This window comes from Cydia pomonella, chromosome 15 (assembly GCF_033807575.1).
Source record: "Cydia pomonella isolate Wapato2018A chromosome 15, ilCydPomo1, whole genome shotgun sequence".
Lineage (NCBI taxonomy): Eukaryota > Metazoa > Arthropoda > Insecta > Lepidoptera > Tortricidae > Cydia > Cydia pomonella.
In genome coordinates this window covers 20,119,689-20,134,008 of record NC_084717.1, presented here as the reverse complement: position 1 = coordinate 20,134,008, position 14,320 = coordinate 20,119,689, and the positions used below count along the sequence as shown (strand labels likewise).

General features: G+C 36.8%; 1 protein-coding gene across 1 annotated transcript; it reads left to right on the top strand.

Annotated features, from left to right (window-relative positions):
* Nucleotides 1-1,423: 1,423 nt before the first annotated feature.
* On the top strand, nt 1,424-13,487 carry LOC133525411 (uncharacterized). Its single transcript, XM_061861656.1, has 5 exons — nt 1,424-1,759; nt 5,682-5,757; nt 6,999-7,247; nt 7,873-8,005; nt 9,384-13,487. The coding sequence occupies exons 1-5, from the start codon at nt 1,746-1,748 to the stop codon at nt 9,494-9,496; spliced, it is 585 nt and encodes a 194-aa protein (XP_061717640.1). The 5' UTR covers nt 1,424-1,745; the 3' UTR covers nt 9,497-13,487.
* The last annotated feature ends 833 nt before the right edge of the window (nt 13,488-14,320 follow it).

The window sequence follows — 14,320 nt, the reverse complement described above, 5'->3', positions numbered from 1 at the left end:
CGATCATAAAATCAGGCAGATCATGAAATTCCTAGGCACATCGTGAAACGTTAAGATAATTGCCTCGTTCCCTGAGTCGCTCCTATTTCTGAATAGTTTGCCCTTCGGGCATCTGAGGCAACCTGACGAACCTATCCCACTTATCTATTGGCTTAATGTGACTACCGTCAAATAAACATTACACAGTAACTTTACGATCAGCCGCCGACATATACATGTCTGTCCGTCTTAGCTCAGGGACCGTTTTAGTACCCCAACCACGAAGTATTTGGGAACACTGAACACCTCTTTAGAAAATTATTACTCATTCTCTGTTAACAAAGTTCTGTGTATTCTGGTTTAACCCATTGGTTCACTGGTAGAGAATGCCTTAAGGTATTAAGTCCGCCATTTGTACCTTCATGTATTGTGCAATAAAGATTAAATAAATAAATAACAATTCAAACATGTGTAAGTACCAAAGTAAATATTCTTTATTGCACCACATACAAAACAAATGTAAACAGGATTTACAATACAAAATAAAGGTAGCAACAGGCGATCTTACATACTATTACATACAATGATGAAGTACCTACATACATTACCTTACAGAAAACCGCAGCCAAATAACACTAGACCCTACTCATGGTGTTGTGTTCCTGCCGGTGAGTAAGGTTGCCGGAGCTCAACGAGGGTGTTAGGGTCGGCAACGCGCACGTAACTCCTGGAGTTGCAGGCTTACATAGGCTACTAAATACTTAGAAACGGCTTATAGAAAACAAAAATGCCTCTTTTATAACTATGACTTTTATTACACATTTTAGTTAATTCTAAGACGCAATGTATTGCGAATTTTGTTACGTTTAAAACGTGACAAGCAACGGCAAACACACTGATGTCAGCGTACAATGAAAATAATGTTCAATTTGTATAAAAAAAAATCTTAAAATTTCATAATTTTTAAAAGTTGTTAATCAAAAGTTAAATCGTTTTAGGAGTACAATATATAGTTTAATTCTTTGCCCGTGTTACAGGAAACACCCGGTATATTATATAGTTCATGACTTCCACCATGGCGCGCAAATCAAATCTAGTCTTTAATATCATGTCATTATGAGTCAAGACACGCGTCTTCGTGAATGACACGATCTATACCAAACCACTTGGTAAACAAAAAGATCTCTGACGTCGTATTACAAATGTGAAACATGAAAAACCTATCTGTACTCTACTATTCCATACAACGGAGACTAGCAAGTTTTTTTTACCCATAAACAACTTCACGCAATGTCAACAACATACTTAAACAAAAGATAACAGACCTTATCTTAGTGTTGTAAGATTCAAATTCCATTAAAACGGCCCCAGACATTCCCAGGCTTTGCTATATTGATTGAGTCCGAAGCGAACACAGCCGATGGAAACCCGAATATATTCGGCAAACTTCGGTCCGCGACGCCATGTTGTCATGCAAAAACGCGTCTACACAATAACACAAAACATCTGTTCGCGGCGTCCATTACGAGACAGTCCTGTCAAACGCCAGCAAAATGTACAACTAAGTAAAGACGAAGGAATAGAGTTGAGTTTAGAAAAGAATACAGTGGCGCCCTCACCAGGCGGATTCACCTTGCTTTGGTAGCTATTACGTACTTACATTCGTTAGCATTCTCCTGCCGCGCGCTGTGTGCCAACGCAAAAATCAACATTGAATATAAAATCTGCATTTGAGATTCACGTGAAGTGCTATTATTAAATCGAGAATGTTGGATAGAAGGTAAGTGACCTTTAATTCTAAACATTTGGTGCCTTTGGGTATATTTAGGACTATACCTTACCCGTTATTATTTTAAAGCATCTCCTGGAACGATTTAAAATTAAATAAAAATCAACGGAGCGTATTGGATTCCAGAAACGTCATCAGTTAGGCAGTCTAAAAATTGAAAAAACATAGTAGGTACCTAATATATATGCAGCATCACAATAAAGATGTGTTAGCTTTTAAATTTAAAGGACATTTACGCAGTTGTAAATTGCTGCTGTATCCTCAAATTGTATTTATTTTTTTAGCTGATACGGAGTTTTACTTACACAAAATTAGGGTTCAAATTTAGTTTTCCTCTTTCTATTAATAACATGAATGAATGTTGCAATGAAATGTTGCATAACATTGAAAATATTCACACAATGTCGGGACAGCGTAATACCGAAAAAAGGAGTTTCTAGAAAACCGTAATTGGAAAACTTCTTGGAAAGATCTTGGAAATGTTGTGTGTGTGCGAAATATAGGCTAAACATTATCTGTTTTTCAGTCTTTATTTATAAATGGTTAATGGATTGAGAGATGCCAAAACAAATAAATAACGTTTTAATTGAATTGAGTAAAATAATGGCACATTAAATAAAATAGAATAATAACTATTCTTGTAGCCCCCTCCCTCCACCCCCCATACAAGATTTAAGGGAGGTACGTGTTAGAAAAAAATAATTGAATTGATTTCATTTTAAAATCAAACGAAACACAACAAAAGCAACTCTATTTCATTTGAATAATGATTTAACTTTCATTGGAGGTCATTTTACTAGTATTAGGACAGTGGGACGCGAAAGGGTAAAAATAAGGCTAAACAAAAGCAAAATTGATTCAAAATAAAGCTAAAAATGCCAACTACGGTATAATGTTGAAGATTGTCAAATGAAACTAAAAAGTAGTAAATAGAATTTACGTGTTTTCAACTAAGCTTAGTTTGTTTGTTCAGTCAAGTTTAGTTATACTACTTGGCACTTTATTGTAAAATCGTACACAATTACCTTTAAAAGGATTTTTGATTTTTTGCAGCCGTGTGGTTGGTATTGCTAACTTGTCCTTGTTTCTCGTGTTAATATTATGTATGTCACAATTTCTCTTGAAATTATTAATATGTTTATGAACATTTACAATATTTGCATAAATGTATTGGCAGTATACAGCAAGTATATTAATATCTTTAAACTTATTCTTCACTAGGTACTTATTCATTTTATAAATTGAACGAATGGCGCGCTTGTGCAGTACAAAAATGGCATTGATATCAGCAGCATTACCCCAAAGCAAGTTGCCGTATGACATGACACTATGAAAGTAGCTAAAATACACCAATCTAGCTGTTTTTCGTCCGTTAAATGACGCATTTTGCATACTGCAAATGCTGCAGAATTGAGTTTACCTGCGAGGATGTGAGGGCCCCATTGCAGCGTGGAATCTAATGTCAAACCTAGGAATACTGTACTATTGATCATTTCTAGTTCCTCGTCTTTGATAGTGACAGTCGGTCATTCGTTTGTGTATTTCTGACATTTGTAGTGACGAACTTTAAATATTTGGTTTTCTTCTCGTTCAATAATAGCTTATTAACATTGAATCATTGCACTACTTTTGATATAGAACTGTTTATATGATCGCCGGCATCTTCGTGACCTTTGACTTTAAAAATGGGGGAGGTATCGTCAGCAAACAGTACTATATCATGGTGATCTCTCACTAAGTATGGCAAATCATTTATATAAATGAGGAAAATGAAGGGCCCTAATATTGACCCCTAGGGGCTTACAATACAAACAGACACGTGGACTGCCGAGTGTTGACTACGGAATGGTTAAACGCGTTTCAAGATTAATTCTTCATTATTTATTTTATTTAAACAATCGTTTACTGCATAATAAGCTACTCGTATCAATATTACATCATACTGATTGCTTAAGTTTACCTACATGTGAGTGTACCTATGTCTCAGAAAACACACGAAGCGTTTGTTATTATAGGTTAAATAATTGTGCATTTACTTACAGTGAGGAGTGTAAAAAATAAAAACCACGCGTGATAGAGAGATTACCGTTTCGTTCGCTACGGCGCAAATTATTGGCACTTGGCTAGGCCCACTGAACCTAGCCTATAACCATACAATTGAGGTTACACTCTCATTTTAAATCGATAATTTGAAATGACGTGAAAAATGACATGCCCTTTAATTAATTTATAAATAAAAAATTTCCATATAAAATGACGTGAAAAATGACATGCCCTTTAATTAATTTTTAAATAAAAATATGAGAGCCATAGCGATCCAGCGAGGAAATGCTGCCAGCATCCTCGGTACCTTGCCACGGGGGCCCATTTTAGATTTAGATTTTTAGTTTTATATAGTAGTTTTAGTTTAGTTAATTGTATTACTTAGGTATATATATTTTTTTTATTAATCAAAAAGAAACATTTAACTGAAAATAAAATGTGTTGTCAAGTGAAAATATGAGATAATTATTAAAAATCTGTATGAAATATTGGACTAGTATTTTCAATCTTTCTGCCTGTCTGATTAATGAAAAAATGATAATAATCCATGCGTCTGAAAATCACAGAATTGTGGACTTATGTGAACGTATTGTTAATTTATTACTAAAGTTTATTTTGGCTTAAATTACCATATAACGTGCTTACTTTGCTACATTATTTATCCAAAATTCGAAATTTTAAATAATAAAATTATTGAGTATGACCATCACTACTATACCTTATTTATTTTATTTTATTTCCACACACAATTATCATTACAGGCTGAACCCAATGCGATAATGTAGCAACAAATTAATATACAAACAAACAAAAAAACAAGACCTATATCTAACAACTAAATTTTTAACCTACATACTACCTATTCAATATAACAAAGAGTTAATACAGCTACTTTTGTGAATTCACTCATCGTAGTCATCGTACATGAAAATAGGTCTTTATGCGTGGCTATGATGTTCAGGGTACGCACGGCGCGCATCATAGGCGCCTCGCGCAGCAACTTGGTGCGCCCGCGCGGCGCGGCCAGCAGCCCGGGCTGACGGCGCGCCACATAAGAGCGCGGAACACAAATACCCACCGACCCCAATATATCCCCATTGTATATCTTTCCCCTAAGCAGTTTAAAGATGCACTTATATTAAGATGGGACGACCATTGGTCTGGGAGTCTCTGGCGCTATCCCATCTCCATGGCACCGCAGTGAAGGCTGGCTTGGTTGCCAATGCCGAGCTCTTCAAGCGGTGCAAGTATGCAACCATAAGTAATGGTTTATTTGAACCGTTTGGGGTTGGGACTCTGGGGCCCTGGGGGGAAAGCGCCACAGGGTATTCAAAGAATGCAGCCGCAGGTTAGTGTAATTGACGCGTGACCAGAGGATTGGGACTTTACGTCAGCCTTTACCCGCCTCTTTGTGTAGGTCGCCTGACACTGGTCTGCGCGCAGCGCGTCTCATACGTCAGGCAGTCAGACATTGCGGATCAGCATTGCCATACAACATGGCAATGCTACCAGCCTTCTGGGCACGCTGCCAGAGACGGCGATTTGGGGCAAATTTTGCTATTTATAGTTTTAATTTTAGTATGTATTTTTTTACGTAATGTTTGCCATTATATTACTTTCCGCAAATGAAACTGTTTTAGAGAGTATTATTAAAGAGGAGGAAATTTCCAATTCAAAAGTATTAAGTACCTATATCATCGTAAAAACTATTGGAGCATATTTATTCTCTCTCTATCTCTCTCTCTCTCTCTCTCTCTCTAGTTAACAATGCTGGCCCATCACCCTTATAAATACACAACACAATGTTTTTATTTAAATGAACTATGTATGTAGGTACCAATTAACTTTATTTTTGCTAATTCTTTTCCAGCGCCATGATGAGACACGCGAAGTGCTGTTGCGTCCCCGTAGAAACGGCCACCTTCATTTTCGCAGTGTTTAGCTCTGTAAGTACATTTTACAAGCTTTCGTTTTAGCTTCATCTGTCCCGTTATCTGTCTGTAATCCAATCTCACAAGTCAAATTTTGACCCACTTCCCGGTTTCCAATAAAGCTGAAAATTTGTATGCATATGTAAATTGGATGACAGTATAATATTATGGTACCATCGAGCTGATCTGATGATAGAGACAGGTGGCCATAGGAACTCTGTGATAGAACAACGCAAATTATATGTGTTTGGGTTTGTTAGAATTTTCTTCATGAGTACTAGTTGCCTGTAAAAAGAAATGTACAGTCATCGATAACAGTTTGTATCAAAATGAATGTCAAAAAAGTATTAAGTAGGTACTTTTTAGGGTTCCGTTCCCAAAGGGTCAAACGGGACCCTATTACTGAGACTTCGCTGTCCGTCCGTCCGTCCATCCGTCCATCTGTCACCAGGCTGTATCTCATGAACCGTGATAGTTAGCGAGTTGAAATTTCTACATATTATGTATTTCTGCTGCCGCTATAACAACAAATACTAAAAACATAATAAAATAAACATTTAAGGGGGGCTCCCATACAACAAACAAATTTTTTGCCATTTTCATAAATAATGCTCGTACTTGGCCGGTTTTTTTTATATTATCATCGGGCACATATTTTAATAAGTAAGTAAAATAATTGATGAGAGGAACCACTCGAAAACGTCTCTAGTTGAAATTGACTATTAACGTGTCAATCTAATTGACCTACAGTAATGTTCCAGACAGGCACACCCAGGTCTAATAAAGCGTCGTTTTAAATACTATGACTCAAATTCCGTAACACAACACTGTTTAGTTATGGGCTTTGGAGTTGAAGTCACGCACAAAACAAAATAAACAAAATCATGTACGTAATAACAGCGCGAATTTGAATTAGTATGATTCATTTGTTCATACCGATAGCAAGTTGAACCGCCAACTGCAAGATGGACCAAAAAAATCTTCAAGGTTTTTATTTTATTGTTTTAGCTTCATATCGTGTACTTAAGTCACATTCATTCATTCAATACAGTTTTTCACCTCAACTCTCCTGCCGATACTATGTATTTTTAATGATACGTTTGCAAATGGCTAAAACAGGCCAGGGGGCAGTTGATAACGCCAATAGCTTAAGGGAAGGGATTCCTTGCTTTACTAACCTCCTGTTCAGCTGACCCCTGCTCCCTGTCACTAACGAGTGAGAGTCTAGTTTCTAATAACCCTTCAAAAATTTCCAGGTCATATCCGGCTTCGGGACCGTGGCCTTCGCCACCGTCAACACCTGGTACGGGTCCGTCACGGGAGACGAGACCTTAAACCAGTTCTGGGACCGCGACCCGGAGACCGTCCGCATGTCTATGGGAGACAAAGTTTATAACCAGAGGATGGTCGACTACACTGCGGCTATGGCGGCCTTGCTGTTTTTCTTCGTTTGCAATGTGGTGTCCTTTATTTTCTCTGTGTTCCTGTGCTATGGGACTAACAAGGTAATCATGGTAGATGAGGGAATTTTTGAGGGTTTTAACTACTCGGGTGCCGCCCGACGATTATTACTGCACTGGAAATATGTTTCCAGTCGCATCAACTTAAATTACATTGTTATATTGAAATAAAATCTCTCTGCGAATCATCTCTACTTGCAATTGAAATTGCTTAGACTGGAGAAAAATTAAAAAAAAAAAGTTAATTACGTATTACAATTACAATTATCATGAAGTCACGTGTAATCAAATTATTGTTATTTTCACCCGACTATGATTTTAACAACCGAACCGAGAAACCAAGGTTACCATACATACATACATTAGCTCTACTGCCATAAGCACTCTTTAAAAGTAAAAAGCTTGAATTTATTCAAAAGAAAAATTTACCAAGGCCTCCAGTAATCAGGGCTGAGATCGGACCAGCGTCTTCTGTATTTGAGGCAGACGCTTATAACCACTAGGCCACCCCAGTCATGGCAGTAGGCTTCGAATTCCTTGAGTAGGTAGATATATTATGCAACTTCTTAAAAACTTATGGTGCTCGGTGTATATGAATAACTTTATTTACTCTTTTAAAAACGTACAAATAATCTGTCGTAAATATTAACAATTTAAATGTCACTTACAGAGGCGCCCAGGTTTCGTGAAGGCTTACCTGGTGTATGGCGTGGTGGTGACCATTCTCATGATGGCCGGAGCTGTCCTGTACTCCTGGCTCATGGAGGAAATTATTGTAGGTTCCATCATCCTCATTTCTTGTGGTAAGTACTGGTGTTGTCTTCACACTTAGGACTTAGGACCCATTTACAGAGGTTCCTAGGGTTCGTGAAGGCTTACCTGGTCTACGTTGTGGTGGTAACCATCCTCATGATGGCTAGAGCTGTCCTATACTTCTGGCTCATGGAAGAAATTGTTGTAGGTTCTGTCATCCTGATTTCTTGCGGTAAGTATGAGTACCTTTACACTTAGGGACTAAGGACCCATTCACAGAGGTCCCTAGGGATCGTAAAGGCTTACCTGGTCTACGGTGTGGTAGTGACTATCCTTATGATGACCGGGACTGTTCTGTAATACTGGCTCAAGGAGGAGATCATTGTGGGTTCCATCAGCCTCATTTCTTGCGGTAAGTACTCTGGATATCTGAAGATGAACATTTGGAACCAGGATCGAGCTCGGTGATCATGTGATGCTTTCTGTGGAAAACGAAGTGTTGGATGCCTCGGCCCGAACCTGGACCGTTCTACTGTCCATTGTGGGGTCTATTACGTAATTTGTTTATTTTTAATGACCTGTCAGATCTAGTGCGAAATAATAATTAGATATTTACCAGTCCCTTTCGTTGAAGGAAAATATCGCGAGGATACAGGACTAATCCCAATAAGGCCTAGTTTACCCTCTGGGTTGGAAGATGAGATGGCAGTCGCTTTCGTAAAATAAAAAGTAGCGTCTAAGCCAACTCTTGGGATTAGTTTCCAAGTGGACCCCAGGCTCCTATGAGCCGTGGCAAAATTTCGGGACAACGCGAGGAAGATGATATTTTACATCAGTAAAATGGGTCTGCGGAAAACGCATCGTGTTCAACGCTGCGTTTATTGCATAAAATAACCGGGCACATCAATGTCACCATCATTCCACGCAGACGAAGTCGCGGACACAAGCTAGTAATAATTATAAAGGAGGTTTGTATGGACACTGGCCCATGAACCAATACGAATAAGCGACATACCATCGGAAAGGTTTTCTTATATACTCCATTTTTTTGTATGGCGAGATTGTCAAAACTCTGTTTTAAAAAAAAATTATGACACAAAAAATATATTAGAAAACGAATAAAAAACTAAAATATTGGGACACAAAATCATCGACGATAGCAAAACTTTCATGATCTGCGACACAGGAATTTAGTATCGTAAAAAAATATATAGTCAGTACGTTTCAACTCACAGTACTGTTCCTGGTGATAACTTTTTTCACTAAAAAATTTGGGAGTACCTGCCATAGTAAAAGTATTACAACTTATAATAACTTATCCGGTGATATATCGCTTGCCCTTATTAGTCAAATAGGCCAATTAGCCCACCCCCCTTTGTTATAGTGTACAGCATTTTCACATAGACAGTAATCTTTCTCGTCTTCCAGGCGTGTACTCGATGATCCTCCTGATGGTCCAGCGCACATATGAAGTCCTCCGCGTCGAGCAGAGCCGCAACTCCGCGCAACTGCTGTGCCCCGAGCCTTGCATGAAATCTTAAACATTACATCGGATAAATATGATTCAATGTTAATGTATCGCAAACGTTCGTTTTAATTATAATCATGAAATTTTAAAGTGGAACTCTGTTGAGGCTTTAAAACATGAGGTTGACAAAGAAATCGATAAATTTATTAATAATATATATAATTATATATATCGATGATCTCTGAAACAGCTCTAAGGATTTCGATATTTTCGATGAAGTTTGCTATGTGGGGGTTTGTTTTCGGGGGCGAAAAATCGAAATCTGAGGGAAAGCACATTTTTGCGTTTTTATAGGTAGTCCGAGCAAAGCTCGGTCTCCCAGATATAATATAAAAACTACCTAAACTTTAAACCTTAAACATATTTAACTTTGGGTAAATTAAAGCAGAATTTATATTTTTGTGATAAATATAAAATTTGGTGACAAAAAATAAAATTGTCATTTATATATTTACATATTAGCTCCAGTGGTATTGTTATCACTTGTCATGTCATGCGTCTCTTTCGCACTTACATGCTTGTTAGAACGTGACAGGCATGGTGACAAATGGTAAAAAACCTTATTGTTAGCCCGGTTGTCATTTATATATTATTCGATGTTCCTGGGTTCGAATCCCGGTACGGGCATTTATTTGTGTGATGAGCACAGAAATTTGTTGCTGAATCATACATAATATATCGTTGTCTGAGTACCCACAACACAAGCCTTCTTTACCGTGGGACTTAGTCAATCTGTGCAAGAATGTCCCTATAATATTTATTTATATTATTTATTTCTTAGCATCCCAATTACGACTAAAAATGTATGACGATTTAAAGTCCTTTCCGCTTTAGTTGTTTTAAGAAACATTAATAAACTGAATATTTTTGTATGAAAGTATTTTTATAAATATTTATTACAAAAATTAATTATGCTTTGGCACAATCGTGTGAATAAATAATAATTTGATTAAGCTGCACAAATTTGAGATTCTTTACAATATTTCGCATATATCTGTTTATGTATGTGTTAATTAATGAAATTAAATATTTATTACCTACTATATGAAATAATCTATCGTGTTAAAAGTAAATGTTTAAAAAATGTAGCTAAATGTAGGATGTGTTAGTAATAAATATTCATAATTATAAGCTTTTTATGAAGTCAGTGTAGAAAACATGATATATTACGCTAAGTTTTATTTATTTTAAGTTAAAATGATTTTCTTACAGTAATTCAATGGAAATTAAATTATATCTGAGTAGCAACCCTTACTGAAAACATATTGTAATCGTGAACTCAAAAGGGCCTTGTTTTTTACAAGCTTTTATTTACCTTGCAATGTATGTACGGGTTGACTATGTATGTACGGATCAAATCTTGCAAATTAAATTTGACCCACTTTCCGGTTTCCGATGAAGCTGAAAATTTGCAAACATATGTAAATTGGATGATCTGATGGAGACAGATGGCCATAGGAACTCTGATAAAACAACGCAACCTAATTATGTTTGAGTTTGTTAGAATTGTCTCTATAAGTACTAGTTGACTGTGGAAAGAAAATTACAGTCAGCGATAATAACTTGTATCAAAATTGTTTTTTTTTTTTCAAAAAACTTTTCGTACGCAGCTTGGTCCATTTGTCTCTAGCTTGGCTTACAATACAACAATTTTAAGCTTAACCTTTTGACCGCCAAAGACGTCATATGACGTGCGCGGCTACAGCCCAATATCAACCTTCATGCGTACCGACAAGGTTCACGATGACGCGCCGCGTGCGATAGGCCTGGCGTTCAAAAGGTTAAATCCCAGGGCCCTCCCCCTACTAGATGGTGTGCTCAAATCACTGCACCTATGCAATTAAAACTGCACGAGGACATGCGCCTGGCAAGGAATAGAAGCCTATGGAGGAATTAGATCTTCAACAGAAGGACATGATGTCACGACTCACGATCCTCAGCATTGAGGGACCGACTGAAGAAGAAGCTTAAATAACAGATTTGAAAATCGCCTATGTTGGGCCATGCTCAGTGTAGGGTTCCGTAGTTACCATTCTGTCAGAATAGGCCAAACGGGGGCTATTACTAAGTATCATGTACATTACAAGCATAAGGGAGTACCTTCGCAGCACTTTGTTTTCTTTTTACTAAGAAGAGAAGACTTTTTTCTAAGAAGAGAAGACTTTTTACTAAGAAAAGAAGACTTTTTTCTAAGAAGAGAAGACTTTTTACTAAGAAAAGAAGACTTTTTTCTAAGAAGAGAAGACTTTTTACTGAGAAGGGAAGGCTTTTTGCAATGACTTAAAAACAGATGGACCGATCATGTTCACTATAGTTTTCATTGAAAGTTACTAAGCTTTTGTTTTACGATTCTCTCCATATTTTTTGTACCCAAGTTAGAGGGGGGGACACATTATTTTTAAAGAAATAAAACAAGGCATCGTGTGAATGTTTGGCTGTGATAACTTGAAAGCAACACAGAAATAGTAACTGGGTCTATATCACTGTAAAAGTGTATGTATAAAAAAAACAGTTTAAGTGGATAATCTTTCGAATAAAAAAAAATATATATATAAAAAAAAAATCATTTATTTCAGACCTTGGTCCATACAGTGTTAGTACGACTTACTCTAAAAATTATATTATAATTATACTATATTTTTTAGGGTTGTGTTTTTTTTTTTATACTACGTCGGTGGCAAACAGCCGTATGCCTGGTGGTTTATTTTGAGGTACCTATATACTTATGATATATCGTTTGGTTTTGTATAGTACTTCTACCGGAGTCTTTATTTCACTGTTGTATTGTTTTTTATTGTAAAATAAAACTATAGAAGCGGATTAGATAGCGAATAATGATTTTTTTCTACTCGTCGACGGTAATGGTTGAATAAAGATTTCTTATACTAAACTATAATTGCGTACTTTTCATGTATAGGCTCCCAACTCAAGTATAATATTAGATAAAGTAGAGATAAAACTACGCGATAAACATACGCCGGCTCTAACCCTACACCTCTGACCCGAGATTGCCGAGAAGATTCAATTCCCTCCTAAATTGTAGGAGGTTATCCGAAGGCAAGATGCTCGGCGCGACACAACTTTTCAAAACATTACATCTTATAATTAACATGCATTACATTAAAAAACTTTTTAACAAAAAATAAAACCGACTTCAAATATTATCAAAAGCGCCATACATGTACCTATAACATTTGAAGAGTTCCCTCGATTTCTCCAAGATCCCATCATCAGGCCCCGACTTGGTGCCAACGGGACCATATCGGGGTTATACCCGTTCGTTCTCGGAGATATCGAGTAACATACATTAAAAAAAAACAGTCGAATTGAGAACCTCCTCCTTTTTTGAAGTCGGTTAAAAATACATTTAAATTGATATGGAATTGAAAGCTAATACTGCCTGAAATAAAGCCTTTTATTTTATTTTATTATGTTTATACTAAGAATGGTCAACGTCATGCAACACAAGGGTCTCACAGTCTATGACTTGCTTGTTCAGTCGCCAGCAAATATATCAGACCGGCCAAGGTGTCCACAAATATCTGAGCACGCCTCTAATGTCAATGCGTTAGAGGGCCTGTTCAGATATTTGTGAACACCTCGGCCGCTCCGATATATCTGATGGCGACTGTTCCTTTGTGAAACATATTTTTGCCTGCGGTATTTCCGGACCCATACGACCTTCAAACCTTCAAGAAAAGAGCGTACTCCCATCTTATAGGCCGGCAACGCACTTACAACCTCTCTGGTGTTGCAAGTGTCCATGGGCGGCGGTAATCGCTTTCCATCAGGGTGATCCGTCTGGTCGTTTGCCTAAACGTCAGGATGTATTGTGTTATAGAATTATACGTCATATACCTAATCCATTTCTAGTTTTATTTCATAAGTAACCATCGCGATAACCGAAGACAACGTTGTATTGTAGTTCATAATAATATTTAATAAAATAAATTGAGCTTATCGATGTTTTGTGATTATGATTAAATAAATTATGTCTATAGAAATACCGCACTGTTTTTATTCATTTTATATGCCTATAGGTATTTCTTAAGGACAGGAAAGAACTTCAATAGTTATTTGTTTTACAAGGGGGCAAAGTTGTTGTTTAACCGCTCGTGCTAATATTGATACCCGAGCAAGCGAAAGATTCCAAAATTACGTTCATTTGGATTTGATTTGGTTTGATTTTTAGGGTTCCGTAGCCAAATGGCAAAAAACGGAACCCTTATAGATTCGTCATGTCCGTCTGTCTGTCCGATTCTGTCACAGCCACTTTTTTCCGAAACTATAAGAGCTGTACTGTTCAAACTTAGTAAGTGGATGTATTCTATGAACCGCATTAAGATTTTCACACAAAAATATAATAAATTTTGGGGGTTCCCCATACTTAGAACTGAAACTCAAAAAATCTTTTTTCATCAAACCCATACGTGTGGGGTATCTATAGATAGGTCTTCGAAAATGATATTGAGGTTTCTAATATCATTTTTTTCTAAAATGAATAGTTTGCGCGAAAGACACTTCCAAAGTGGTAAAATGTGTGTCCCCCCCCCCCCGTAACTTCTAAAATAACAGAATGAAAAATCTAAAAAAAATATATGATATACATTGCCATGTAAACTTCCACCGAAAATTGGTTTGAACGAGATCTAGTAAGTAGTTTTTTTTTTAATACGTCATGAAATTAAAAAAAAAAATTTTTTTCAACATACCCATACATGTGGGGTATCTATGGATAGGTCTTCAAAAATGATGTTTAGGTTCCTAATATAATTTTTTTCTAAAGTGAATAGTTTGCGCGAGAGACACTACCAAAGTGGTAAAATGTGTGTCCAAA